We start from the raw sequence: 24,681 nt of genomic DNA, 5'->3' as shown, positions 1-24,681 counted from the left end.
CTCCATTTCAACCAATCAAACTGGCAGATCTACTTTTTCTTCTTCTTGGATAGCCACATTCATCTCCTGTCAAATAGGTCAGGATGGACTCAGGACCTTATAATAAACACTACAAAGAAGAATCTCTTCTGTGCAAGCCAACTTGACCTAATCATTGCTCTTCTTCAAGTAGTATCGTGTCAGCAATGTTTCAGCTTGAGGCATTTGGCTTCCTTTTTACTTCTCTCAGCACCTACCCCCATCCCCAAATTCTTCCTAGGGTCATGAGGATGAAGGCTACGATCTGTCTCTCAGCACCAATCACTTGACTTGCTCTGCTGTCTGCATTGATTGCAGATGTTGTTGATCCATTGATTGATTGATTTGTGTGTGCAGTTGTATGTATATGTTACATCTGGTTTCATGTAAAAAATCCCAAACAATTTAAAGCCAATAAATAGTAAATAATGAAACAGGACTTATTTTTTGAGAGCTCCACTGTTGACCCTTCATCATTCTAAAGGTAGTCCTTGACAGTACAGTACATTTAACGATTGTTAAAGTTACAAAGGTACTAAAAATCTACAATGGTATCTCGGTACTTGACTGCTTTCAAACTCTTCGAATTTGATACTTAACACATTTGGCATGAACATTTTGTCCCAGTACTCGTTGTTTGTTTGGTACTCAACACACAAGCTAGAGTTAGTCAGAGTCAGCTGCCTCTGCCTCATTACCCTTCCCAGCCAAAATAAAGGGTCATGTGTTGGTCACCTGGCTTATTTGGTATTCATTTTTAGGACTCGTACCTCCTGGAACCAATTAATGATAAGTTTCTAGGTACCACTATATTGAAAAATATATAATTAAGGACACAAACAGAAGAAGTAACTAGTGGCAGACCATCTTAACAAGATAATGTTCATCAAGTCATGAAGAGTCAGAAGTGACAATTATATATTTGTTATTCCATATTTGCAGGACTCGCTGTATTATTGTAAAGCTAAGCTAAGTGACAAGAAGATATAATTATTGTGGTCAAGCTAAATCAAATGTGACTAGGTTTAAACTGCTGTTTAAAGTTACAACCGCAATAAAAATAGTGACTTATGACCAGTTCTCCTCATACTTGTAACCATTGCAACCATCTGCACACTCATGGAATTCAGTGCTTGGCAACCTCCATGTATTTATGACAGTTTCACCATCCCAGGGTCATGTGATCAACATTTCTAATCTTCCCACAAGCTTGTTTCTAACAAGCAAAGTCAAGTGGGGAAGGCTGAATTTGCTTAACTACCACATGGTTCACTTAACAACTGAAATGATTTGCTTAACAACCATGGCAAAGAAGTTTACAAAATCGGCCATGACATACTTAACAACCTCCTTGCTTAGCAACAGAAATTCTGGACCCACTTGTGTTTATAAGTCAATATGTAATGAGGTGAAATAAAATTTAGTATAGCGTGTCAAGTAAACATATAAATAGTAGTAGTTTCTCTACTTGACAATCATACTTTTTCCTATGAAGTCAGAAGAGAAATCGGGTTCCTGGAGACCTTGTGGGAAGAAAAAGAGCTTAGATGAGGCTCTATAGGATTGAGTTTTAACCAGAAATAAACATCTTTTGAAGGTGCTGCTCGACAGGAATCTTTAACTGGTTGATTTTTCTTCTTCTTTAATTATAACCTTCCAACTCTTTCCATTTTTGGTAATTTCAAAGTAGGGGGAGAAAGCAACTTTGTCTAGAAATTTGAACCAGAACAACTTTTAAAAATCAAACTGTTCTTGTTAGGTTCACCTAATTGATGCATGCTGTTTTGTGAGTGCCGCTATTAATAAGACAATTATCATCCTTTATTCTTTCCAAATTTTATTTCCCTTTGAGCTCACTGTTAACCGTTGTCTTCCCACTCAATGGTGGGTGGATGGATACACATACATTCCATCTAAGAAGTAGACTAAAGTCTGTGAAGACTTATGTATTGTAAATATATTCGTCCCCAAAAGGTTTTCTTGCTGCTTGTGACAAACTAGTCCATCCATCATTCTGTAATCTGAAAGTTTATATAAATATCCTTGTTCATGTCTCAGCAGGACAAGAAATCTGATGATACTTGCTACACAAGGTTTGGAAGTACACAGGATTAAATTTGGGTCTTACATGGATGGGAGATTACCAGATCTGTAGGCAGAATGGCAAGTCAGAAAACCATCTCTGAAAAAGGCAGTATGACTTCATACTGTTGCATGCCTCTGAAGTCACCAGGAATAGAAGAAGGCTTTAAGCAAGTATTCCATATTTTCACCTTATTAGAACTGCAGCCCCTAGACTTTATTTCTTTTGTGAAAGATGAAGTGGCTCCCAAATAGATGCAAATTTTAGTAAATATTGCCACACCACTTTGGGAAAAAAAACCCTGAGTTTGGTTCAGCAGGAGCTGGTACATTCTAACAACTCTCTGACTGATTTTCTCTGACTGATGAAGCTGCTTGGATGAGCAGTGAAACAAACCAACAACAAAAATTAGTTTGAGTGCAATGACTCAACCTTCAGACAATTCTGCCTGGATGACTGAGAATCTTCATCGACATAACAACTCTCTTCTTAACGTCTGTGGAGATTTTCAGTTATCCAAGTCATGGTCGTGGCAAAGATGCTTTTTTTCAAGAGGCAACTGGACCTTCTTGTTTTTTCTTTGAAGTCGTTTGACTTCTCATCCAAGAAGCTTCTTCAGCTCTGACTGGAATGGAAGGATTTATAAGCATTTGCAAATCCTTCCATTTCCCACCATCCAGTCAGAGCTGAAGAAGCTTCTTGGATGAGAAGTCAAACGTCTTCAAAGAAAAAACAAGAAGGTCCGGTTGCCTCTTGAAAAAAACATCTTTGGGACTTCTCTTCTTAGGAATTATTTAGTGCCCACACTTCTTCTACCTGGACATCATCCCGAGAATTGTGTTTGCACTTTGGTTTGGTTGATTAAATGGCTTTCGAAGCTTATAACATAAAACCGATGGTTGCTCATTGCAATGCTGAGGCCGCATTGTGGTGTGTGATTGTATTGTTTCAGATGGAAAGAAGAAGAAAAAAAATCTTACAGTTTTCCATGAAAGCAAGGAGAAAAGTTTCCGTTCAGCCTGCTCGTTGATGTCCTCATATTCTATTCAAATAATTGTTTTAATTGATCCAGAAGAATGCTTGCAAGTTACATTCCTGAAGTACAGCCTGAACTAGCACATGAAGACTATGCTTAGAATGTCTATTTTATTAATTGATGGTACATTTGCTATATCAATAATGCAGTTGTAGATCTGGAGGGTTATTAAGGACATTTGAATCCAATAGGATCTGAAAAATCCAATAGGAGCTGAAAAGACCTATATTAGGCCACTTGAGTGCAACCCCTTGTTAGATTCATTTCTTGCTGGGTCCAACTTTCCATTCGCTAACACCAGTTTAAAGAGCCAAATCTGCTCCGATTTACAAACAGTTCATTTAGTGACCGTGCGAAATTACCACAACCTGGAAAAAAGTGACATGACCATTTTTTCTACTTACGACCATTGCCGCATCCCCATAGTCATATGATCAAAATTCAAACACTTGGCAACTGGCTCATATTTGTGACGGTTGCAATGTCCTGGGATCATGTGATCACTCTTTGCAACCTTCTGACAAGCAAAGTCAATGGGGAAGCCAGATTCATTCAACAATCCTGTTAACTGGCTTAACGACTGCAATGGTTCATTTAACAGCTGTGGCATGTAAGGTTGCAAAATGGGGTAAAACTTCCTAAACAAAATTTTCACTTAGCAACTGAAGTTTTGGGCTCAATTGTGGTTGTAAGTCAAGGACTACCTGTACTGAGCTGAGATTTTAAAACCATTACAGTTTGTCCTAGACTTACAACCATTCCTTTAGCAATGGTTCAAAGTTACCACAACAATGAAAAAAGGGACTTACAACTGGTTCTAGCGCTGAAGAATGGCCATTGTGTTTCATGATCAAAATCTGGGTGTTTGGCAACCAGAATATGCTTACAATGGTTGCAATGTCCTGGTTCAGGTGATTGCAACCTTCCGATTCCCCCACAAGCAAAATCAGTGGGGCAAGCCAGATTTGCTTAACAATTGCATGATTCACTTAACAACTTCAGCAATTCGTTTAACAACCATGGGGGGGAAAAAGGTTGTAAAATCAGGTGTGACTCACTTAGCAACCACTTTGCTTAACAATGGAAATTCAACTCCCAGTTGTAGTTATAAATTGGGGACCAACTGTATAAAGATTTCCAGGTCCTCTGTGATTGGTGCTGTGTCCTGAAATCACCCTTTTCCCCTGGACACGTTCCTCAGCCCCCTTTGGCTCCCTAGATGAATGCACAGTGACACCATCCTTTCCTGAAGAATTTTCAGAGATGTCTTTTCAACCTTGGGGCCTGTTTCTGTCAACTTAACCTCTGTGCCTCCCTTCCCATTTGCTCAGCTGTTATTTAAGCATTACCATTTTAGAGACAAGCAGAAGGATGCAAAACATCCTTGGCTGGAGATGGAAGTGAAAAGCCAAGCATTGACTGTAGCCTCCGTTCATTTGGGAAGGACAGACAAACAGAACAGAACAGAATAACATAATTGGAAGGGACGTTGGAGGTCTGCTAGTCCAACCTCCTGTTCAGGCAGGAAACTCTATACCATTTCAGTCAAATGGTTGTCCAATGTCTTCTTAAAAACCTTCGGTGTTGGAGCATCCACAACTTCTGGAGGTTGGTTGTTCTAACTGTCAGGAAATTACTCCTTGGTACTAGGTTGCTTCTCCTTACTTGGTTTCCATCCATTGCTTCTTGTCCTGCCTTCTTTCTGCTTTCCTATTGGAAAATAGGTTGACCCCCTCTTCTTTGTGGCAATCCCTTGGATATTAGAACACTGCTATCATGGCACTCCCGCCTAGTCCTTTTCATTAAACTAGACATATCCAATTCCAGCAACAGCTCTTCATAGCTCCAGTCCAGGGGTGGGATTCACATTTTTTAACAACCGATTCTGTGGGTGTGGCTTAGTTGGTGGACGTGGCTTGGTGGTCATGTTATTGGCCAACTCAATATCACTCACATCGAGGCACGCATCTCCTCACCTGGCCTCTCATGACTGTGGGGATGCTGCAACAGTTGTAAGTGTGAAAAATAGTCATAAGTCACTTTTTTCAGAGCCATTGTAACTTTGAATGGTCACTCCACACAAGCAAAGGAGGGGGAAAAGACTCCAGAGAAGCTCTGGAGACAGGAAGTCTAGTCCTGCCAAGAATGTAATAAGGGTTAACAGAGAGGCAGTTTCTCTAAGCAACACCAGAATGTTTCCTTCCTGCCTTCCTTACAGGATTAAGTCAGTAATTTCTTCTAACAACCGGTTCTCCAAACTGCTTAGAATGCTAACAACCGGTTCTAGCAAATAGGTGTGAACTGGTAGAAACCCACCCCTGCTCCAGTCCCCTAATCATCTTTGTTGCACTTCTTTGCACTCTTTCTAGAGTCTCAACATTTTTACAACAATCTCGACATCTGAGATTCACAAGCTTTCTTCTGGGTTAACTGAGAGATCTTCTCCCATTAGAACTGATATTAAGGAAGGTGGGAACTAATTCAGTAGCCCAATTTCCCCTGTCTTTTCTTTGTAGGACGTTTATGTCCCTTCAAACCTGAAATTTACTCATCCACTTCAAAACTATCCAGATCCTTCCTGAGGATTGAACTAAGGAGGGAAGGTGGTATGATTTTAAACAATCCAACACAAACAAATTGTGAACAAAGAAAGAATGGGCTAGCCATGTGCCTAGCAAAATCCAAGCTTATTGTGTTTCTCCCTCCTCCTTGGAAAGATAAATGTCTTTAGATTAGCTGCTCTAATTATTTTTGGGCTGGCCAGCTCAGGCATTGTTGCTTTCAATATAGATGGCAGGAATGAATTTCATTAAACATAGAATAATAGAGTTGGAAGGGACCTTGGAGGTTTTCTAGTTCAACTCTTTGCTCGGGCAGGAAACCCTCTACAATTTCAGACAAATTATTGTCCAGTCTCTTTCTGAAAGCCTCCAATGAGGCTCCAGTGGAATACCCACAACATCTGAAGGCAAGCTATTCCAATGCTAGATGCTCTGACTGTTAGGAAATTCCTCTTTAGTTGTAGATTGTTTCTCTTATTGGTTAGTTTCCAATTATTGTTTCCTGTCTTGCCTTTTGGTGCTTTGGAAAATAGTTTGACTCCCTCGTCTTTGAAGGAGCTACTCAAATATTGGAAAAGTGCTGTTATGTCACTCATAGTCTCTCTTTTCATTAGACTGGACATACCCAATTCCTGTAACTGTTCTTCGTGGCATTAATCAATTCTTCATGCATTAATCAATCGGTTCTTGATTTCACAGCAGCTCTTTTGTGCCTCCAGCTCAAGGAATCGTATGAGCTGCAGAAATCTAAAGGGGCACTAGAGGACAACCAAGGCTGATAGAAGTCTAAATGCATGGTGCCATCTCATGGCTATCTGGAGCTTTGCAGCACCCACAGGTCAGTATTTCTCAACCTTGGCCCCTTGCAGATGTGTGGATTTCAACTCCCAGAATTCTCCAACCAGCAGCTGAAAACTGAACCCTTGATTTCCGCCATACTTTTCATGTTTTTTTTCACACTTAAGAGTACTGTGCTGTTATGACCACCACTATATAAAAAAAGCATGTTGAGATCCTACAAAATGTGAGAGAAGAGCAACAAAGATGATAAAGAGTCTGGAGGCTAAATTGTATGACAAGTGGTTGATGGAGCTAGAGATGTCTAGCCTATCGAAGACTAGCTGTCTTCCAGTACTTGAGGGGCTGTCACAAAGAAGAGACTTATTTTCTAGGGCACCAGAGGACAAGATGAGAATTGATGGGTAGAAGCTTGTCAAAGAGAGATCCGACCTAGTAATAAGAGGACATTTTCTGACAGCGTGAGCAATTAATAACAGAAAAGCTTGCCTCCTAGGGATGTGGATGCGCCATCACTGAGGTTCTCAAGAATAGACTGGACAACCATTTGACTGGGATAGTGTAAGGTCTCCTGCCTTGAGCAAGTGGTTGGACTAGAAGACCTCTGAGGCCCCTTCCAGCCCTATGATTCGAGGTTTTGCACCCTTGTGATTAGATCAAACTTTGTGTCTACATATTTATGCAAAATATCACCAGGGGGCTCTGTAATTTAAGCTGCTTAGCTCCTCTCTCTTTTTTTTTTTGCATAGGAAGCCTCACTGCATTTTATAAATTACTTCCTTAATTGTACAACAGATTGCCCCCATACAAGGGGAAAAAAATCGATAACCTGACTTTAAAAAAAAAAAAAAAAGAGGACATACTAAGATGGGATGTCAAATTCAATTTCATTGAGGGCCGCATCAGGGTTGTGTTTGATCTCAGGAGGCTGGGGTGGGTGTGGCCACTGTGGGCATGGCCAGTTTGACGTAACTTGTGTTGCGGGGGGAGCTGTGGTGGCCCGAGAACTTTGCCAGTGAAAACGGGCTCCTGAGCTCCGTTTTTGGCTGTGACAGCCTCCTGCAACCCTGTGCCAGAAAATATGGAGCTCGGAAGGACCACCTGCGGCCCTCACATTCTCTGTTTTTGGCTGTGATGGCCTCCTGCAACCATCTGTCAGCAAAAACGGAGCTCAGGAAGGCCGCTCACAGCCTCCCAAACTCTGTTTTTGCTGGAAGAGACAACTGCGGGCCAGTCCTCTGCTGTTTCCAGGGCAGCTCCGTGAGCCGTATCTAAGCACCCCGCAGGCCCCCAAGCCTTGAGTTTGACACTCCTGTGCTAAGACAACCCACTTCCATGGCTCATGAAAACATTTTCTATAATCAAAGATGTATTTTCCCCCTTATGCACATACTTTTATTCATATGCATATTTTATAATAATTTAATCAACTAAAACAGGGGTCCCCAATCTCTGGGCCATGGCCCACTAGTTTGCAACTGCAGAGACAATGGACGAATGCATGCACACACTCCTCCGTACTTGCACAAGCAGTGGGCAAACGTGTTCGTGCATACTCTGTTTGCGTGAGTGGCAGGTGCACCTGCATGCCATTTGTGCAAGTAGAGCCGCACATGGATGCCTTCTGGCCATGAATGCACAGAACTATCCCCCCACCCCCGCAGTCTACAAAACCGGAAATGCTGGGGAACTCTGAACTAAAATACAGTCAGCTCTTACAGTCCTTAACTTACAACTATTTGTTTAGTGACCATTTAAAAATTACAGAGTGACTTACAACCAATCCTTATATTTACAATCGTTGCAGCATCCTAATGGTCACATGATCAAAATCCGGGTGCTTGGCAATTGGCGTGGATTGGAACATTGCAGGCTCATCCGATCACCATTTGTGACCTTCCTAGCTGACTTCCAACGAGAAAAATCAATGGGAGAGGCTGGATTTGCTTAATGACCTATGATTCACTTAAAACTGAAGTGCTTTGTTTAGGAAGAAAGGTCATAAAGCCCACTTAACAATTACCTTGCTTAGCAACAGGAATCAGTCCCAATTTTTGGTCATAAGTCAAGGACTGCCTGTAGCCTACCTTTCAATTTGTCTTTGTGACCAAATGCATCCAAAGAGTCCACGTCTGGGATTCAGATGCAGTTAGTTGTGTGTGATTCTCAGAATTCTGAAAAATGATTTTTCATAGTAGGAGCGTGGCAAATTAGTCACGACAAATGTATTTATATTTGTGAGCTTAGCAAATGCTGCTTTAGGAATGCTTTGCTCACTCCTCTCCCAAAGAGGAGAATAAATGCAAGAATCTACACAGGGAAGAGTCACTTAGGTGGAATGGCCAGTATAAAAATGTGATGAATAAAAAGTAAAAATATAGTAAATAGCCTGCTGTAACTCTCCAAAGATACGTTCCACATTTTCTGGGTTGCCAGCATAGGTACTGAAAGTTAAAAAAAACAAAAACCCTCAACTTCCTTCATGCCAATGAACTGAATGCATTGGCATGAAGTATCCATGTTCTCTGCAGTAAAATTATCCCATTTTATGATTCTTTCCAACTGCAACTGTCAAAAATTAGCTACTTGGTTTCCTGCCATTTTAAGGTAGAGACTAAGTTAATCAAATAAAAACATTAATTGGCGTGGGTGGGTGGGAAATCTGATTCAAACTTCCTCAAATCCCCAAATAAGTTGCTCAGACCTAATCCACGTATAAGGTTCATAAAGCCAATGGAATTTCAGGTTCACAAGAATAAACATTATAGATGACATACCTACCCACGACCAGTGGTGGGATTCAATTTTTTTTACTACTGGTTCTGTGGGCGTGGCTTGGTGGACATGGCTTGGTGGCGTGGCAGGGGAAGGTTACTGTAAAATCCCCATTCCCTCTCCATCCCACTAACCTGCTTTCCAGCTCCGTTCTCCAGTGCAGGCAACAAAAGAAGACCCAGCTGATCAGCTGGGACTTGGGAGGCAGAGAATAGATGCAGCAGGGCCAGCCAGAGGTGGTATTTGCGGGTTCTCTGAACTACTCAAAATTTCCTCTACCGGTTTTTCAGAACTGGTCAGAACCTGCTGAAGACCACTTCTGACACACGCATGCAGACACACACACACACACACACACACACACACACACACACACACACACATGCCCCTCAAGTGTCACCCATTGAAGTTTAAACCCCAACAAAGGTTAATTTGTTCATCAAATTTATTTACTGCCCATGTCACAGATCAGGGTGACGCTGAGCGATCTACGAGGAAAAACACGCAAACATTACTGCAATTTAAAAACTTAGCACAATTTAAGAATGCCACTTTCCCAAAAAGATATTTCCCATCCCACCTACTTTCTTCTTCACTTCCCCAAGCACTTAAGTGTGACCTTAGCCATCAAAACATTTGCCTACCTATAGATTAGAATCATCAATATACACTTCTTATTTAACACTATGAGAAGTTTTATATCAAAATATTGTATATTTTATTCTTTATTCTGTTTCCATTTTCTCTTAAAACATTAACAGAATCCACAATGGACTGAGAATCAGTGTCTCCATGAAATAACTGCATGTTCACAAGAAAAAACATCATACACACACACACACACACACACACACACACACACACACACACAAATGTCTCCCTAGAATCAGCACATAAATATTTCTACACCCACAACAAGCCCCCTGTAAAACTGTGTCACTGTACCCCATTTCTCCGCAGCTTCCCCCAAAGTAAATCCTTCTACTTTGGGGATTAAATATTTATCCTTCCCTCACAGCTGCCTAGATCTCATTTTTATTTATTCCTGTGCAACCCCGGCTCAAGTTGGAACCCTAAATTATTCTTATGACAACTCTCTCTTACACACTGGAAAAGGAGAGTTATGTTAATCTACAGGAGCCAAAAAACCCACAAAAAAACAGGAGGAGACTGATAGCACCTTTTTCAGCCAACAAATCTTACTAGAAAGCATAAGCTTTTATGAGCAACAGCTGAGTTTATGCCTTTTAATAAAATCTGATGGTTTGAATAAGCACCAACAGACTTTGTGACACTTATTTAAAATTAAGCTGTGTTGAATCCAGTGGATGTTTATTTTTATTTTATTTGCTTTGTCAACCGCTTACAAGATAATAAGTATAATATGAGCAAGAATATAGGAAATAGGTATGAATAAATGGGGACAATAGGACAAGGATGGGAGGCACAATGGTACACTTATGCACGCCCCTTACAGACCTCTTAGGAAAGGGGTTAGGTCAATAATGGATAGTTTAAGGTTAAAGGAGGTGGGGGGGTTAGAGGATGTAACCACAGTAAGGTAGTGCATTTTAGGCATTGACCACTCTGTTGCTGGAGTGTTATTGTTTTTATTATATGTTATTTCCATGTTAACGTAGAAAATGTTTAACCATATCTCCTAACCATATCTTTTAATCCATGTCTTTAAAAAAATTAGCAGCTTCCAGAGAGGTTAAAAATATTACTACAGGGAGAACAAACGGACAAGGTGGCCCCAGGAAGAATTAGTCTGTTGGTGCCAAAACCATAAAGCTTCCAGTTTCCTGGATCAACCTTCTCTTGGGACAGGTCATCACACCTACCTAGAGGTATGAAGTAATGCTTGAAGCAGGCTGAGCACAAATTCTCTAATTCAGTAATCCTTTCATAATCCACAATCTTTTGTGTCCATCTTGCGTTCTTTTCCAGCAGCCTCGTTTAGAAGGAAAATGAAGTGTGTATAAGGGAGCGCTTTAAACTCCTAGATGACCTATGCATGCATATGATTATGGTTGAGAACATGATTAAATACATAATCCCCAAAGATCCTTAAAAACAACTGCTTGGATGGGAGTTAAGCTCTTGTTAACCTTCCCTCTGCCATTTCTTCCACTAGCAAGCAATACAAGAATTCTGTGTTTACATCAACTTTACTCTAATCCTGCCAGCTCCTTTGTAGCAGGCCCAGTTGCCAGATCCATTTATTTTTAGAGAGAGCACCTGAAATCCACCTAACAGCTTTCACAGCAATTAGAGTCTAGCAACTCACTGCCAGAGAGAGAGAGCATGAGAGAGCATTTACACCCCGATTTTATTTATAGCACTCAGAGAGCCTCTGGACTATGGTCTGTTTAAATTCATCAGTAAACCACCAAAGTGCACTTTCCTACTGTTTTTTTAATAATAAAAAATACTGTGTGGACATTTGGGTAGGCAGAACACATCTAAAATAACCAAATAATTCTGCCACTTATCACTTGAATGAAAATGTTTCTGTCTCTGTCTGTCTGTCCCTCCATCCTATATCTATCTATCTATCTATCTATCTATCTATCTATCTATCTATCTATCTATCTATCTATCTATCTACCTACCTTATCTATCATCTCTCTCTCCTCCTTCTTCTTCTTCTTCTTCTTCTTCTTCTTCTTCTTCTTCTTCTTCTTCTTCTTCTTCTTCTTCTTCTTCTTCTTCTTCTTCTTCTTCTTCTTCTCCTCCTCCTCCTCCTCCTCCTCCTCCTCCTCTCCACCCTCCCCCTCCCCCTCCCTCTCCCCTCTCATTACCCTTGCATTTATTCATGATAGTTTTCAACCAATTGTAGAAATGTTCTTAACTTCATTCTTCATTTAGATTCACACAATGCTGCATTTCTTGTGGAAGCATCTGCGGACTTTGAAATTAAATTAGGGTTATTTTATCTCAGCTGCAAAAATTCAGGTACCCAATAGAGGGCAGCAAAGGTTAGGTTTGCAACTCTAGTGGTCACTTGGGATTTTTACAGTTCAAACTTGGTTACTTTAATTATGCATAAATCACAGTGTTGCAGAAACGGCCACTAGTGGGTAGGCACTGACCATCTGGACACAATCTAGCAAACTATAGAAGCAGCGAGAGACATGAATGGCTTTTCTCTTTCTCTCTAAATGCCTAGGCAAGTATGGGCAAGCTAACTTGATGACGTAGGAGCCCTCAAAACGTTACCCATCTCCTTAGGAAAACCATGGCAACCGATCCAAGCCTCACGTAGCCTGGCAGGAGGAGGAAAGAAATCCACACACACAGAACACTTCAATCTGCTGTTTGCCAAAGCAATATCTGTATTTCTCCATCTCCATCTTTTTTTTTGGAAGATATTTCAGAAATGGAAGAGGGTGTAAGGGGAAAAAAGCCCGTGCTTTTGAGGAATTTTGTATGGAGATTTTTTATAGAATGTATTTAAATGTGATCAAAAGATATTATATTTATCAAGCGAGTTCAGTATGATCACAACTCATGTGCTTTTTGTCCATTTTACAGATCAGGAGCTGAGCAAGAGGTCTGAACCCCAAAGTCTCTTATCAATGGACCATCCTGAGTCTCACACTCAGACTGTGAGTTGCTGTTCCAAAATCAATTCATTCCTTCATATGAAAAAGTCTGTAAGGATAGTCCTCGGCTTATCACCTTAGCTGAGCCCAAAGTTTCTGCTGCTATGCAAGACATTAGTTAAGTGAGTTTTGCCCCATTGTACGACCTTTCTTGCCATAGTTGTTGTTTTTTTTGAAAATTTTGGGTTTTCACACACACAAAAATCCCACAATACAAATAAAACATCTTTTTTTGAAAATAGCACGGTCCCAGGTTACACTTCTTCATACAGACACAAACTCAATTTCATGCCCACTTTTATGTTCTAATTCTTCTTATTACTGTTTTACATTTTCTACATAGTTTTTCTCCTCTCTTAATTTTCTCAATTTTATTTTAATTATCTCATATCAGTTCAAATCGTTATATTTATACTTTTGTCTGTCCTGTTTCAATTTCATATTTTCTTTTCTCATTAAACAAATTTTCTCCTGTAGTTACTAATTGGAGTATGACACCTTTATACCTTTTAATTTTATCCATTCAACTCTTATTTAAACTTCAATTTATGCCTTTAAAATTATAACATTCAATATAGTACATAACTTCCAATCGAATTCTGCTTGGTGCATTCCTAAAATACACACTATATTCCTAAAAAGTGATTATAAATATATGTAATTAAAATGCTCATTCCAATTCAATTCTATCATTAATATTCATTAAAGTCTTAACATCTTTAACGTTACTTTTCAATTAAATATCATACTTCCTTGGGAACAATTATAAGCTTTCCATAGTTAATCCCCCCCCCAATTTCTCTTCCCTTATATTTTATAAAACATGAAATAATTAAAATGCTCCCATCTTTTCCTCTTGCCATAGTTGTTAAGTGAATCACTGTAGTTGTTAAGTTAGTAACAAAATAGTTGAATAAATCTGGCTTCTCTATTGACTTTGCTTGTCAGGAGGTTTGCAAAGAAATGCTCACATGACGCTCATGAATACGAACTAGTTGCCAAGCATCCAAAGTCACATGACCAAGAGGATGCTGCAACAACCGTGTGAAAAATGGTCTTCAGTCACTTTTTTCAGTGCTGTTGTAATTTCAAATGGTCACTAAGTAAACTGCTGTAAATGTAGGACTACAGGTAGCCCTCTACTTACAATAGTTTGTTCAGTAACCATTCAAAGTTGCAGTTAAATGTGACTTATGACCAATTTTCATAGTTACGACCTTTGCAGCATCCCCATCATCATGGGATCAATATTCGGACGCTTGGCAACGGGTTCATAATTATGATGGTTGCAATATGCCTGAGTCATATGATCACCTTTTGTGACCTTCTCACAAGCGAAGACAATGGGGAAGCCAGGTTTACTTAACAACCAGGTTATTAATTTATCGATTGCAAGGATTCACTTAACAACAGAGGCAAGGAAAGTTGCAAAATGGGGCAAAACTCACTTCACAAATGTCTCACTTAACCACAGAAATTTTGGACTTGATTGTGGTCGTAAGTCAAGGACTACCTGTGCTTGTAGTTTTGCTTCTGGATAACAAACTCTTAAGTAACAACACCGTGGAAGCCTTTTCTTTATACCAGCTGTCCCCAATCTTTCCAACTGAGCAGCCTTGCCCGGGGTGGGGGCAGGGGACGAGAAGGGGGGCGGGTAGAGGGAATGGTTCTGTGTGAGTGGCAAGCGTGCATTTGAGCAGGCACAGCTCCATTTGCACAAGCAACAGGTGCTTGCGCGGCCCAATTCTGAGCAAGCCACAGCCCGGCAATGGGCTACAGTTCAGGGGTTGTTTTATACGAAAGGATTTCCTAAATTATCAGCCTGATTGGAAATGATTTGCCTGCTTAATTTCTGAATATCCTTCTATTTAAAGGTTAAATAGGAAAGCCAGAGTGACAAAGAAGCAAATGGTAAGCTAGATCCCCCATTACTTTCATAGCCCTTCCGTCCCTTTAGCAAGAGAACCTAAGGCACAATGTAAAACTTTTCCTAACATGCGGATACAGTGCAATGATGGAGGAAGATTCACCTGCTGAATTTCTACAGGCAATAGAGGAGCTCAGTATTCATGTCACCTATGACAGGGGCCCCCAACCTTTGGGGCACCAGGGACCGTTTCTGTAGAGAGAGGTTTTTCTGTGGACCGGAGGGGGCATGGTTTCATGTGCTGCCTGCATCCCACGGATGGGGCTTCGCTTGTTTGCATGGCCCGGTTCCTGGCATGCTGTGGCCCGTGGCCAGTCCATGGACTGGGGATTCCTGCCCAGTGATACATTCAGCATGGAAAGAAGATTGGGGAACCCTGTTCTCTCTTTAATATTATATATTACAGTATCTATATTTACTTTATATATCCCTCCCCCTGTCAGGAAGACTCAATTCACAGAGCTAGTGTGGGAGAGATTAAGAAGTTGAATTTAGAACTCATGGTCAATCGCTTGAATTTAGGCCAATGAGCCCAAAACCCTTCACACGATGTTAGTGAGGATAAAATGAAGAAGACGTTGAAGACAGCTGCCTATAGTTCTGAAAGGAGGGAATACAATAAATATCTTTAAAATATTGATCCACACATTGTGGTAAACCATAGTTTGTTTAAAACAGGTTTATTAGGTAACTACCCAATGCATCAAGCAATAAGACCATAATTTCTGGGTTTTCCCGGCAAGATAAGCCAAAAGGAAGCAAAGACAGCTGCAATAATTCTAAAAGTATATTTTAATTCAATTCTGGAGTTTTGCCCTCTTTAAATTAAATTCTCCTAAGCATGCTTGGTAGAATGCTGATTATATTTGGAAGTATGCCAAAAACTAGACAGGAAGTCCTTGACTTATTACATCATTCATTTAGCAACCATTCAAAGTTATGACAGTACTGGAAAAAAAACAGTACTCCCCTTTATGACTGGTCCTCACACTTATGACTGTTGTAGTGTTTCCAGAATCATGTGATCAAAATTTGGATACTTGGTAATTGGCATGCATTTGCAAAAATTGCAGCATCCCAGGTCATGCAATCACCATTTGCAACCTTTCCAGCTGGCTTCCAACGAGCAAACTCAGTGCAGGAAAGCCAAATGTGTTTAATCTGTTTGATTCACTTAATGACCATGGAGATCCCATTAACAACCATAGGAAAAAAAAGTCATAAAAATGGGTGCCATTCACTCAATGACTACCTTACTTAGCAATTTCGGTTCTGGTCACAATTGTGGATATAAGTTGAGAACTTTCTGCATACCTATGTGCAAAAGAGTTCTGACTTAAGGGAATAGACTATATTTAAGTTCTAGAAGGAGAAACTGGGATCATGAACCAGTCATAGAGGCTTGTTGGACTCGCTGCTGGCCAGTGTGCTGTTGTGGTTGCAGGTAGTCCTCAACTTACAAAAGTTCATTTAGCGATTGTTTAAAGTTACAGCAGCATTGAAGAAGGTGATTTATGACCGTTTCCCCACACTTATGACCCTTGCAGCATCCCCATTTGGTCACGTGATCCAGATTCACGTCTTTGGCAACTGATTCATATTTATGACGGTTGAGGTGTCCCAGAGCCATGGGATCCCCTTTTGCAACCTTCTGACAAACAAAGTCAATGGGGGAAGCAGCATGCACCCAATAACCGTGCGACTAATTTAACAACTGCAGTGATTCACTGCACAACTGTGGCAAGAAAGGGGCAAAATTCGCGTAACAAGTATCTCACTTACCAATGGAAATTTGGGGTTCAACTGTGGTCATAACTGAGGACTCTCTGTCTTCTGTTCAGCTCACCGGGTCTTTCCTTTGGCTACTGATCATTTCCCTACCTTAGCCGGCTGCAATGTAAAAAGAGAAAGGATGCCCCCCCCCAGGCTTTTTTTTTTGAACCTCTTGGAGAAAGGGGGTGGGAGTGAATAAAATTGTTCATACTCCCCACCCCCACCCACAAATTGTCTCTTGATGAGGCGAGGAATTCAACTTCCATGTGCCCAAATGCACTTGTGGAATCCCACTGGATACTGCCTACCCGAACCAAGTCCTTGCCTGCTTAGGAAAGAAGCAAAGAGCTGGCTGGCTTCATTAGCTTGAGAGAGAAAGAGGGAAGTTATGCCCCACCCTTGAAGCCACAATTTGCTTCCATCTGAATTATTGATGGCTGAGAAGGGACAACTCCCTTCAGTTTAGACTTCGCCATGGCAAAAAAATCATATATTCCTAAATATACTCCTCTTGTTTTATGTAGGTGCCCACACATATGATCGAACAAGCAATCTAAATCTGTCCTCTTCAGGTGGCTGCCTTCCTTTCTGAATTCAGGAAAGCCACATCCCTTTAAAAAAAAAAAGAATTTAAAGGAAACCAGAGTTTCAGTAGGGAAAGAAAAGGGAGGAATCAGGATTCGGAGGGTTGCTCCTATTGAAGAATCAGAGTTGGGTGCTGCCAATTCTCAACTGTGCCCTTCCCCCTTTCAGCGCAAGCCTGATTCCACTTGGGCACCAAAATGATGCCCCTGCGAGGTGCCCTCTCCGCTAGGCACCGCTTGTGCAAGAGAGGCAGACACACAACCACACTCTCACAAGTTCAAAGCCCACCCATGATTTTTCTCCTTCTTGAAGCCTTGTACACGGAGCAGAACACCTGCCTTTGTTTCCTGAGCTCCGAGGGATCGTCCTTCCCTGCAAGGAAGGGGCTCAAGTGATCTCCCGATCTTCCCTTTCTTCCTCCCTCTTCGATCCGATCGGGAAACGCCAAACGCATTAGTTCTATCCCGCAACGTGGAGGTTGAATAAACAATTCAATCCTGGGAAACCCACCCATTCGCTCTCAGCAGATCTTCCCAGAAAACCGAAGTCCCAAAGGGGCGCTTCTTACCCATTTTTTCCCCTTCCCAGCAGGAGTGGAGATTGTCCTGGGCAGATCAAAAAGCAGGGCGAGATGAAAGCAAAATGAAAGAGGAGCAACGGGCAAGAACGGAACCGTTGGCTTATTTTTTTTTTATTGTGGTTGCCTCTTTTTTTTGCTTTCAAAAAAAGCTCTCCAACGGAGCTGTCCACGGTCCGTGGTTCTGAAATGTTGCTGGCTGAGGGGTGGAGCTAGGAAGGAAAAGGTGGGGTTAGAGAGAAGGCTAAAGAAAGGCAGGAGTAGACGGGGTGTGTATCTCTGTCGTGTGGAGATGTGGAGAAAGGGTCTATGGATTGCAAATTCAACATATAAAGCCATATCCATTCTGGAAGAGGGCATGGAAGTCATGTAAAACCTTGTGCCCAGAGGTATGACTTAATGAAACATCTGTATATGTCTTTGTCCACCTTAAAGAAAGAGGGATTGCATGATGCATTCTGTATTTCCTTTCCTGCAACACCACTGAGTACCAATATCTGTATAACCCCTATACACTTGTCTATGTACTTATCTCAAGTGTCAAAGGTCTATGAATTCAATCCAGCCCCACAAACATTCATACTGTATGCCTGCAGTTACAAAGCAGGATACTTCCTTGAAACATATTGTAGGAGAGTTCCTTGTGTGGAGAAAGGATGGGCATGAAAACCATCATAAATTATGTGGGTATGATAGTGGTGGGAGATCTGCATGGATCACGGTCCTACTATAAACCTTGACTGTCCAAACGCTTGGAGTTCAAGGACAGCAATCCAGAACCGGATATATTGTGCCCATTTATCAGACTTGAAGTGTACTTGTGTGAGTGAACAAATGTGCATGCTTGTGTGTGGTAAGTTTATGAATATTAGAGAGGAGGAATATATGCACAAGAGTTCATATATAAAACTCTTGATCCATTTTTCATAACTGGCCAAGAGGTCAGAAATACGGGAATGAGAGCCAGACTAACAGAATAAGAGACTAATAGAATTGGAAGGGATCTTGGAGGTCTTCTAGTCCACCCCCCTGCTCAAACAGGAAAGCCTATACTATTTCAGACAAATGGTTGTCCAATCTCTTCTTAAAAGACTCCAATGATGGAGCACCTACAGCTTCTGGAGGAAAGATGTTCTACTGAAAAATTGTTCTACTTGTAGGGAAATTTCTCCTTAATTCCAGGTAGCTCCTTTCCTTGATTAGTTTCCATCCATTGGTTTTTTTGTCCTGCCTTCAGGTGCTTTGGAGAATAGGTTGACCCCCTCTTCTTTGTGGAAGCAGCCCCTTAGATATTTCAGTAGTGCTATCCTGTCACCCTTAGTCCATCTTTTCTCTAAATTAGTCATACTCAATTCCAGTCAACTATTTGCCGGCCGTAGGATCTCAAACCCTGAAAGAGAGACCAATTGCCTCATGTAGTAGTCCCCATTTACAATTACAACAATGATGAAAAACTAACTTTATAAGCAACGCTTTTCAGACATTCACAGCAAAGGAAAGCTGAAATAAGATCCTAAGTCACAGTTTCACTTAGCAATCCCTTTGCTTAACAATGGAACTTCCGGTCCCAATTCTGATTGCTAAACAAGAACTACCTATATGCAGAAGCAATTGAGAGGATGTTCCCCACTCCATGATAAACCTGAAAGTATTTGTATTATTTCAAGCATTTTTTTTTGATGTTTTGGAATCTATTTCCAGTTGTGGATTTTGGATTGCTTTGTCTGGCTTTCTTTGCTTTTTGTGTTTTTAAGATTCTGATCTTTGCAGCAGATGTACAGTATTAATGCAAGATACCAGAAGATGAACAGGTGACTCTTTTTATGTTGTAGTGTGACTTCTCAGCAAGGCAGTTGGAGAGGGAGATTATATCACAAATGCACAAAATATACAGAGGAGGCAAGTGAATGAATGTAAGGAAATTAGAACAAGGCTGAATGACCAAAATAACGTTCTCTTGTAGAACGGTGGGCAAGTGTATGTGGTGTGTGTATCCTTTCCTAATAGAATGGGTCCTGTGCTAGGTTTTCTTTATTTTCTTTATTTATTTGATTTGATTTGTCAATCTCTTACAAGGTATAAGTATATACATAGTTATGAATACATGAAATGGGTACATATAAGAAAAATAAAAGAAACAATAGGACAGGGACGGCAGGCATGTTGGTGCGCTTATGGACGCCCCCTACAGACCTCTTAGGAAAGGGGTGAGGTCAATAGTAGACAGTCTAAGATTAAAGTTTTTGGGGTTTGGGGAAGAAACCACCGAGTCAGGTAGAGTATTCCAGCCATTGACCACTCTGCTGCTGAAGTCGTATTTTCTGCAATCAAGTTTGGTGCAGTTACCCTTGAGTTTGTATCTATTCTTTACTCTTGTGTTGTTATGGTTGAAGCTGAAGTATTCATTGACAGGTAGGACATTGCAATGTATGATTTTATATACCATACTTAGATCAGACCGAAGACGGCGTAATTCAAGGTTTTCTAGGTCTACAATTTCAAGTCTGGTGGCATAAGGTATTCTGCAACAAGTAGAGGAGTGGAGAACTCTTCTTGTGAAATATTTCTGGATTTTCTCAACTGTGCTAATAGTGATGATAATAATAGTGATAATAGTGAGGTGAAAAGGTATAGGTATTCACACCTGTACAAATAAAAAGAAGCGTGTGTCATTCTGTGAAAGAGGCTGAGCACCAAAGAGAAAAGGCTATCTTTGAACTGGGTGGGAATGGTCACGTATGAGGAAGAACGATGTGGACTGTTGCTAATGGGCTTGTGCTACAGAGAGAGGTGGAACGAAGATGGACAGAATTGGCGGTGGGTGAGCTAAAAGAATTGGGTTGTATGCATCTATGTTGTGGGTTTGTGTGAGTGAGAGAGACAGAGAGAGGCATTGCTGCCCTCCTGTGGAGCAAGCAACTCCTCCAACAAATATTTCTGGCTCACTGCAATACAAAATTAAAGTTAGGTGAGATTTTGGCATTTAGTTTTGCCAACAGCATACACACAGAGACACATCTTTCTAGTAAACTACTGACTGATTTTCCTTTCAAAAACCCAAAAGGAAAATGCACGAGAACTTGGCTTTACCCTTCACACATTTGTAGTGTAAAAATTATTTTCTCTATAAGGGAACCTTGGGCTCCTCACTCATTTCCCTCCTCCCTTCTGAAGTTTGTTCAATAATCTCCACCCATTGATCATTTTGGTTAGGACTGGTGAAAATTGAAGTCTAATATCATCTGAAAACTGACAGCTCTCTATTACTCATTTATAAGGGCAACAACAGCTGGGCATTCTGATGGATAAATGCCATTGTTCTTCCAAGGAATCTAAGGCTAGGGTTAGCTTCCAGCCTTCTATCTAATGTCTCATCTTTTTAGCAAATCTAAGAAGTCTGGATCCCAAGCAGACCCTGCCATAATGTGGGGGAATACTAGGAAGGAGGAAGAGGAGGAGGGAAGGGGAAGAAGAAGAGGAGGAGGAGGAGGAGGAGAAGGAGGAAGATAAAAGAAGAGAGAAGAAGAATGAGAATTCTGTATCCCAGCATCAAACTCATACCTCTTTGATCTACCAGCATTGGGATCTAAATTCAACTCGGTTTCTTTCCTATTCCCCCCCTCCACACACACACACATTCTTACTTGCAGTTTATCCTCCTTTCAATCGCAAGGCCTCAGTAGCTTTCCTCCCCAAAAGAGCATCTCGGAGTTCACCTCACCAAACTGTGTTCAAGAATCCATCCACAATGTAGAGCCCCACCACTAGAGTGAGTTTGCTTGGAGCACATTCAGGAACCTGCAGCCAGGAAGGGTCCCAATTCAGCTTTGCTGAAGAAAGGTCTCCTTCCCCTCCCCCTTCCCCTCCTCCTCTTCCTCCTCACTCTCTCTTTAGAGGAAGTGAACCCAACTTTTCCCAACAGGTTAAAAAAAAAAACATTTCAAGGGGGGGAGAACCTGGGGAAACTTCTTCAGTATGTGTTGCTATAGTTCCTCAAGAGCACCGCTCACCCAGGGTTGCCTCCCATTCTGTGAGTGCCACTTGTGAGCTGCATTCATATGTCTGTCCATATATACATATTGCATATTGCATTCATATATATGTATGCATTTATCTAGGTATATGTAGGTATGTACATGTATACACTCACGCATTCAAATCTGCCTTTTATATTTGTCAAGAAGGTATCTAAAAGACAGGTTTGAATGCATATGTGTATGTTTCATAGGTACATATAAATATATGAATGCATGCATATATATGAATGCAATATGTATGTATGCAGATGCAACATGTAATATACTCACATACATATATACTGTATATATAGGAAGGAAGGAGAGAGGAAGGGAGATTATTATTTTGTGTGTTTGTGTGAGTGAGGAAGGAAGGAAGGAAGGAAGGAAGGAAGGAAAGCATCCATACACCCACACACCTGTATGTGTGGGTGTAAGTGTATCCACACGCAGGACACACACACACACACACACACACACATGACACTTATGACAGCTCCATGGCAACATTATGGAGCTGACACTCAGGTTGCTAAGGCAACCAAATAATTCAGCCAGGCTGTGCTTTAGTCTTAATTTCTTATAGGGTTCAGCTTTCCACCCAGTATAATTGGACGAAAAATTCTGCTGTTTTGCCACAATTGCTACCCTCCCCAATCCTCTCCTCCCAATTCCCAGTACAGTGGTGTGAGAGGAGAGGATGGATGGGGGAGGGGGGAGGTAAAGGAGTAGATGAATTGTTGTGTACATCAAGAACTTGGGTTCATTGTCAACAGGAAAACATATTTATTTTGCACAACCTGGTAAAGTCAGACACTCACACTTCAGTTTCTGTGATTTCAAAGGTTACTTAATGTGTTTGATTCAGTTTTGTATCGTGGCTTTGTCTTAGTCATCTTGTGTGCCAACAATTTTTTTAAAGCAGGTCATGTTTACTTAATTAATCGACAAGACTATTACTTGAGACTAAAAGGGAGGCTCTGAATCACTGGGAATCTTCTTATTTCGATAGTTAATTATTTCAGAGAAAAAGACCACCTATACAGACTGGAGTGTTTGCTTTGGAAAATTTATTCCATTTAATTTAATTCCACTTAATTAATCGACGAAACTATTACTTAAAACTAAAAGGGAGGCTCTGAATCACTGGGAATCTTCTTATTTCGATTCTTAATTATTTCAGAGAAAAAGACCACCTATACAGACTGGAATGTTTGGTTTGGAAAATTTATTCCATTTAAAACATGGAAGTTAAATTTAGAGGGGAGGGATGCCTCAATTTTGGAGGGGGGTGGAGGGTGGCAATTGTTTTGCAACCCATAGAAGGTAGCCAAGCCTCTCACATGCGGGAGACCTCATAGTCCTGCATAGCCAAGATGTTTTCATAGACAGCAGGATGCTCCAGGATCACCCTGTCGTTCTTTGGAGCAGACTGAATCCCATCCAGGAGACACTGGTGCAAGAAGACATACTGATCCTGTAGAAAAGGAGACAGAAACAGGGGAGGATTTGACAGTTGAAATGGGCATGAACAATTGAGTTGAGTTGTCCCACATGAACATCAACAGTGAGCAGCGATATTGGGCAATTTGTTGGGGTGGGGGATGCTGCAGAAATCACACTGGGAAATGTGGCTCTTTTTATTTTATTTATTTATTTATTAGATTTGTCAATCACTTACAAGATAATAGGTATAAGTATAAACATAGTTATGAATACATGAAATGGATACATATAAGAAAAATAAAAAGAATCAATAGGACAGGGACGGTAGGCACGTTTGTGCGCTTATGCACACCCCCTACAGACCTCTTAGGAAAGGGGTGAGGTCAATAGTAGACAGTCTAAGGTTAAAGTTTTTGGGGTTTGGGGAAGAAACCACAGAGTCAGGTAGAGTATTCCAGACATTGACCACTCTGTTGCTGAAGTCGTATTTCCTGCAATCCAGTTTGGTGCAGCTAACCATGACTTTGTATCTATTGTGTGCTCTTGTATTGTTATGGCTGAAGCTGAAGTATTCATTGACAGGTAGGACATTGCGATTATGATTTTATTTACTATACTTAGATCGGACTGAAGGTGGCGTAGTTCTAGGTTTTCTAGGTCTAGAATTTCAAGTCTGGTGGCATAAGGTATTCTGCAATGAGTAGAGGAGTGGAGAACTCTTCTTGTGAAATATTTCTGGACTTTCTCAACTGTGTTAATATCAGATACATAATGTGGGTTCCAAACTGATGAGTTGTATTCAAGTATTGGTCTAGCAAATGTTTTGTATGCTCTAGTTAGTAGTGTGATATTACCAGAGAAGAAGCTGCACAGGATTAGATTAACAACTCTTAATGCTTTTTTGGCTATGTAGTTACAGTGGGCTCTTGCACTTGGATCACTAGAGATGAATACTTCAAGGTCCTTGACAGAGTCTGGATCATCAACAAGGTCTTGACTATTCAGTTTGTATTTTATTTTCTGATTTTTTTGCCAGTATGTAAGACAGAGCATTTATTTGTTGAGATTTGAAGTTGCCATTTGTTTGACCATTCTGATACGTAGTTGAGGTCTTTTTGAAGGATAGCAGTATTGTCTATGGTGTTGAATAGCTTTGCATCATCAGCGAAGATGATTATCTTTGTATAGCTATGCACCTGGCAAGCTCAATTGGGAGTTGATTCAAATGTATCCCCCGTTTCTGCCAGAGCATAAACCCATCTGCCCAGGTTGGGGGAAAATGCCCAGCTGATTTCAAAAAGCGAAGCCAGATCAGATCTGGGAGAAGTAATTGGTCCTGGAAGATCACCAGAAAAATCCATGGTTGTAGCTTAGTTTCAGAGGTCAAACCAAAAACTATTGGCAGTGGGAAATCGACAGAGAATTTCAGGGCAGCAGGCTAGCCTTGGAGGGTTGAAAAATTAATACTGCAAGAAGAC

At 40.9% G+C, this 24,681-nt stretch overlaps 2 protein-coding genes across 5 annotated transcripts in view; both read right to left on the bottom strand.

Annotated features, from left to right (window-relative positions):
- Nucleotides 1-17,966, bottom strand: part of SYT5 (synaptotagmin 5) — a 38,554-nt gene extending 20,588 nt beyond the window's left edge. For 2 of the 4 annotated variants that reach the window (XM_087918060.1, XM_087918059.1), the window contains exon 1: nt 17,733-17,966. Coding sequence is in view for 2 of the 4 variants with exons in the window: in XM_087918059.1 (XP_087774185.1) it covers nt 17,733-17,736 (4 nt within the window). In the remaining 2 variants the exon portion in view is untranslated. The other 2 variants (XM_087918061.1, XM_087918057.1) reach the window with 2 other exon arrangements.
- Nucleotides 17,967-22,812: 4,846 nt separating this feature from the next.
- Nucleotides 22,813-24,681, bottom strand: part of PTPRH (protein tyrosine phosphatase receptor type H) — a 34,836-nt gene continuing 32,967 nt past the window's right edge. Inside the window, exon 18 of the mRNA XM_087915365.1 lies at nt 22,813-23,234. Coding sequence (XP_087771491.1) covers nt 23,097-23,234 — 138 coding nt within the window. The 3' untranslated portion in view covers nt 22,813-23,096. The remainder of the gene's footprint in view (nt 23,235-24,681) is intronic.

Source organism: Pseudonaja textilis, chromosome Z (genome assembly GCF_049901715.1).
Source record: "Pseudonaja textilis isolate UNSWEBS1 chromosome Z, rPseTex1.2, whole genome shotgun sequence".
NCBI lineage: Eukaryota > Metazoa > Chordata > Lepidosauria > Squamata > Elapidae > Pseudonaja > Pseudonaja textilis.
This window is presented reverse-complemented; position numbering and strand designations above follow the sequence as displayed.